Source organism: Argopecten irradians, chromosome 2 (genome assembly GCF_041381155.1).
Source record: "Argopecten irradians isolate NY chromosome 2, Ai_NY, whole genome shotgun sequence".
Classification (NCBI taxonomy): Eukaryota; Metazoa; Mollusca; class Bivalvia; order Pectinida; family Pectinidae; genus Argopecten; species Argopecten irradians.
The window spans coordinates 3,157,164-3,163,553 of NC_091135.1; the positions used below are offsets into that span (position 1 = coordinate 3,157,164).

The 6,390-nt window shown below is 36.9% G+C and overlaps 1 protein-coding gene across 1 annotated transcript; it reads right to left on the reverse strand.

Annotated features, from left to right (window-relative positions):
• Positions 1 to 2,103: 2,103 nt before the first annotated feature.
• Positions 2,104 to 3,804, reverse strand: LOC138313541 (G-protein coupled receptor GRL101-like). The gene is made up of 2 exons (XM_069253940.1): positions 3,213 to 3,804; positions 2,104 to 2,267 (listed from the first exon to the last, which is right to left on the reverse strand). The coding sequence occupies exons 1-2, from the start codon at positions 3,802 to 3,804 to the stop codon at positions 2,104 to 2,106; spliced, it is 756 nt and encodes a 251-aa protein (XP_069110041.1).
• Positions 3,805 to 6,390: the final 2,586 nt, after the last annotated feature.

Consider the following 6,390-nt stretch of genomic DNA (forward strand, 5'->3'; position numbering starts at 1 on the left):
GTACCAACGATACTTATTATCGCCACCGATACTTATTATCACCGATACTTATTATCACCGATACTTATTATCACCGATACTTATAATCATCATCGATACTTAAATTCACCTCACCGATACTTATTAGCACCATAGATACTTAATATAACCTTACTGATACTTTTTATCACTGACGATACTTAATAGCACCACCAATACTTATTATAACCTTACCGATCCTTTTTTCACCATCGATACTTTTCATCACAACCGATACTTATAATCACCATCGATACTTATTGTCACCTCATCGATACTTATCACCTTACCGGTACTTGTTATCACCACCGATACTTAATATCACCATCGATACTTATTATCACCTTACCGACATTGATTGTCACATCATCGATACTTATCATCACCATCGGTACTTAATAGCATCACCGATACCTATTGTAACCTAACCGATACTTATCACAACCGATACTTATTATCGCCACCGATACTTATTATCGCCACCGATACTTATTAAGTTATTGTCACCACCGATACTTATTATCGCCACCGATACTTATTAAGTTATTGTCACCACCGATACTTATTATCGCCACCGATACTTATTAAGTTATTGTCACCACCGATACTTATTAAGTTATTGTCACCACCGATACTTATTATCGCCACCGATACTTATTAAGTTATTGTCACCACCGATACTTATTAAGTTATTGTCACCACCGATACTTATTATCGCCACCGATACTTATTAAGTTATTGTCACCACCGATACTTATTAAGTTATTGTCACCACCGATACTTATTATCGCCACCGATACTTATTAAGTTATTGTCACCACCGATACTTATTATCGCCACCGATACTTATTAATTTATTATCGCCAACGATACTTATTATCGCCACCGATACTTATTAATTATTATCGCCAACGATACTTATTATCGCCACCGATACTTATTAAGTTATTTCGCCAACGATACTTATTATCGCCACCGATACTTATTAAGTTATTGTCACCACCGATACTTATTAAGTTATTGTCACCACCGATACTTATTAAGTTATTGTCACCACCGATACTTATTAAGTTATTGTCACCACCGATACTTATTAAGTTATTGTCACCACCGATACTTATTATCGCCACCGATACTTATTAAGTTATTGTCACCACCGATACTTATTGTCACCACCGATACTTATTATCCACGCTTTAGTCACCACGATACTTATTAAGTTATTGTCACCACCGATACTTATTAAGTTATGTCACCACGATACTTATTAAGTTATTGTCACCACCGATACTTATTAAGTTTATTGTCATGTCACCACCGATACTTATTAAGTTATTGTCACCACCGATACTTATTAAGTTATTGTCACCACCGATACTTATTAACCGTTATTGTCACCACCGATACTTATTAAGTTATTGTCACCACCGATACTTATTAAGTTATTGTCACCACCGATACTTATTAAGTTATTGTCACCACCGATACTTATTAAGTTATTGTCACCACCGATACTTACATGTATTGTCACCATCGATACTTATTAAGTTATTGTCACCACCGATACTCACTATCACCTTACCGATCCTTATAATCACCAACGATACCTATCATCTTTTCGATACTTATTATCACTTTATCGTGGTTGACAGTACACAGCACGATAAATATGTTTACATCATTTTAACCATATAAAAGGTTGAAACAATCCATCGTGAAATTTTATTTGGTCTTTATATTAGTTAAAAATTGGAATTATAAACATGCAAATTGTGGGAAACTCAAATTAGATTTAAATTAACAACTTTCAACTCGCTGGAAACCTGTTTTAGCATTCACGATGGTAAGTAACAATAAAAAGTCATGGACATTACTTTCATATCGTTTGTAATGATATAATATTCTAAACAGCTTGAGATCCATATTTTGTACCTTTTCCGGTAATTGATGTCTCCATAGCGACCGTCTCCCTTTGACGTCTCTGATGCCTCGTGGACGATTGCGACAATCTGTTATTATACTGTTGATAAAAAACACATAAATAGTGTTTATTCTAATTTGGAATAAAGAAACATGTTTCATACGTTAAATAAAATCGACGATTAGCCGTTTACCCACCCTTCTCTTCTTCCATATTGCTGTAGCTGTGTAAAGGAATGGGTTGACCGAGGAATTGATGGGCAGCACAAACACTATCACCCAGGCATAAGCCAAGTCCGATATCTTCATTCCAAGTTTGGCCATTACTCCTAGAACACCAACAATGATATCTAGATTATTTCACAGGTGACCTTCACGTTATGTACATCCAGCATTGGACAAATGATATATAACAACCACTCTTCTACAAATAAGTGTACGAAAGAATTCTGATTCATGCGGAAGATTGAACTTGGGTGATAAATTTTCTATCATTAAACGTTGTCAAGAAACAAGGCACCTCTGTATTATAAGTTTTAGTTTGCTTACTGGTTCTGGTGTTTTAGTGGGATCACATTGAACGCACGAGTGTCTCTTCATTTTTTTGGGGTGGGGGAGGGGAATTTATCTTTTGGGTTTTTTCTTTTTACTTTTTTTTTTCTTTTGGAGAAGTTTACTTTGGAGATGGAGATGTGTGAGCAGTGTGTACGCGTGCGTGGATATGTATTTTTAGGGGCCGCGGTGGCCGACTGGTTAAGATGTCCCGACATATTACCACAAGCCCTCCATCTCTCGGTCGCGGGTTCGAATCCCATATAGGGCAGTTGCCAGGTACTGACTGCTGGTCGGTGGTTTTTTCTCCGGGTTTTTCATGACTGGCAAATCATTAAATGACCCTGGTTGTTAATAGGACGTTAAATTAATAATAGACAGGTACGTTTTGGGGGGTTTCTAATTTATTTGTTTTTGTTTTATTATATAATAAATTTATAAATGTTTTCTTTGTTTTAAAGCTGGTGAAATTTAAGTTTTTGCCAAATCAATACATATAGAATATCCAATACTTGGTTGACAGTAAACGATAATCGAGACAGAAATAAGACCATACATCGAGTTTAAAGAAGACTACATAAAGAGATATATACGGATAATTCATCTAAATTATAATGAAAAGTGATCAAGAAAACAAAAATAAGAAATAAAAATTATTTAATAAAAAGTTATATAAATTTTCAACATTTTCCTCTTTACATTTAACATATTAGTACACTTACCCATAACACCCACCGGGAACCAGCAGCAGAAATCCGTAGCAACGACGAGGAACAGGGTTTTGGCCACAGTTTTTTCTCTTTGTAATTTTATTGAAGTTGCGATTCCCTTTGTTTTCCTTTTGATGGTGCACAAAATTAACACTTGACCAATAGCTATAACGCTAAATATGAAACTATTCAAATAGACGAATACTGCAAAGGAGTATTCGGCTCCGTCCTGCTCCTCACCTAGAAGAGGCAAGGCGAGACACACTCCAGCTTGTGAATAATATTCACCTTTGAAATAAGACTGAAAGGACGAAACCGGAACGATAGCAAGGGTGATAGAAACTATCCAACAAAGGCATGAGACGCCTACCGCCTGGGTCCAGGAGATCCGCCAGCGGGCCAGGTGTGACAGCGGTAATACTATGACCAGAAGTCTGTCCAGTGTGACCAGAAGTATCAGAAATGTGGACATCTCACTGGATATAAAGGAAAGAATTCCTGCCACCGTACAGTAGACACTGTTGCGCCACTCTTGGTCGTTCCAAGCGTATTCGCCGCTGTAGTAGACATCCGCTATCCCGATGATTGCTAGATATATCCCCATCAGGAAATCAGATACGGCAAGATTCATCACAAAGATGGCATACGTGTTCTTTATGTTTTCTTTATCGAACAGAAACCTGTAAACAAGTACGGCCACGTTCCCTGTCAAAGCAGTTATACCAATAACCCAAAGGAACACCCGAAGTACGCCCGTGCTAATCAAGTCAGTGCAAGAAGAAATGGCATCACTTCTAGCTATATCACATCCGCCCCCAAGGCAATCGGAATCATTATCCTTTATTTCTAAACACTTTTCTTCAGTAACAGATTTTGGTTTATTGCAGCATATAAATGGTATATATGTGAGCAAATATCTTAAATGGTCTAATCCTTCAAAAATATGTTGGGTGATGTCCAGTTTATTGCCCATTATATTTAAAAGATACAAATGGCTTACATGTTTAAAGGTGCCGTCCTGAAATCGCCTAATGTGGTTGCGTGAAATGTCTAACAGTTTAGTGCTATTAGGTAACCTAGGGAGATCCTTGATTTCGTTACTATTCAATCGTAGGTAAACACGACTAGTTATTCCCTGAAATGTAGAGTCGGTCAAACGGTTCAACTTATTGTAGGACAAATCTAACAAGGTCAGAGCAGGCATATTGCTAAACACTAGGCCAGGAAGATATTCTAAGGCGTTATGGTTGAGATCCAGATATCTAAGTGCAAACAATTCTCCAAATGCATTTTCATGTAGAGTCTCGATTCGATTCTTATCCAGTTTCAAAACAATGAGTCTTTCCAATCCGTCGAAAATACCTTTAGAAAGTTCACTTATTGCATTTTTTGACATGTCAAGCAGAACAAGACTTTTCAATCCTTGAAATGTTAAGTCGCTTATCTTTGAAATTCTGTTACCCTCGAGATGAATCATAGCCAGACCCGGCAATTTTCTAAACACAAATGGCGAGAGACTCTCAATCGTATTGAAAGACAAAGACAAATTAAAAAGATGCGAAAGGTTTTTAAACAGTCCTCCGGGAATAACAGAAATTTGATTGTTTCCCAGCGAAATGTATGATAGCTTATACAATCGATATAAGGCACGATCAGAGATATACTTGAGCTCGTTGCGCGATAGATCAAGAATAGATAGATTATCTAGTCCCGTGAACGTCCAACTGCTGATCAGCGTAATTTTATTTCCTTGTAGAAATAGGTACTTTAGAGCGGTCAGAGTTTTAAAGACATATCTTGGTATAGACGACAATCTGTTGTCAGCCATATCGAGTTTAGAGAGTTCATGTAGATCTTTGAACACATGTCTATGCAAGCTGGATATATTGTTCCTATTTAAATATAATTCTTTGAGTTTGAAACGACTTGCGAAGCTTGAATTAGATAGACTGCCGATTGCATTTCCGGATAGGTCAACTTTTGCTAGTTCTTCCAACCCAAAGAAAGTGGCCTGTGTTATAACTGTTAGGCGGTTATTAGCCAGGTGTAATTTTTCTATATAGAAAAGGTCATAGAAGACATAGTCAGGCAAAGTGTTTAGTGCATTATTGGACAAATCGAGTGTTGTTATATAATATAAGTTCAAAAATGTGTTTGGATTGAGTTCAGATATTTCATTATCGTTTAGACGAAGATCCCAGAGGTTGGGAAGCGGGTGAAAAATATTTTCAGGTAGAGAGACTAATACGTTATGCGACAAATCCAGAAACTGAAGATCTGGTACTTTTGAGAAAGTATTATTTGCCAGATGGGAGATCTTGTTATGGGAAAGATCCAGTGACATAAGAACAGACGTACGATTAAATGCTTCTTCTGGGATTACCGTTATTTTGTTGTGAGAAAGATTTAAGATACGTAATATTGTGTTTTTATGAAATAAATGCCCTGATATCTGTTCTAATCTGTTGAATGACAGATTAAGAGTTTCCAACGAAAACAGTTCATGAAATAGGTAACCCGACAGGGAGGACAATTTGTTTTTGGACATGTCCAAAAACGACAGGCGATTTAGCCCCTTCAATAGATTGCGGTACGCAACTGAGACATCCGTCAGGATGAGATACCGAATGGATGACCTTTTCAGAAAGTCAGGAAATCGAGAACCATTTCCACTGAGCCTAACTGGCAAATCAATGAGCGAAAAATCATAAGAATAATGGTGCATATTCACTGTTACTCCAATACACATGCACAGAGGGGGGCAAGGTATATCCGGGTCTGTGTTTCTATTACAAACATTTGGCAAGGGTTTTCTGTAATAATTGTCAGATACACAGTGCTGCAGTTCAACACAACTGTCCATGTCTGAAAAAAAATCAAAATATGTAAAACAGCAGTATACACGAAACCATACATTACATGTGAAAAGCCTTAACAAAAACAATAGTTCTTTTTACTTCGCTCATATGTTATAGGTCAACAATAGTTCTTTTCACTCATATGTTGTAGTTGAAAAAACCCTATAAAAATTGGTCTGTTCACACATATGTTGTAGGTGAAAAGCCCTAAAAAACAATAGGTCTTTTCACTCATATCATGTAGGTGAAAAGCCCTACAATAGCAATAGGTCTTCCCATTCGTACGTTGTAGGTGAAAGCCCTTATTATTTGCTGTATAATGCGCTGACTAC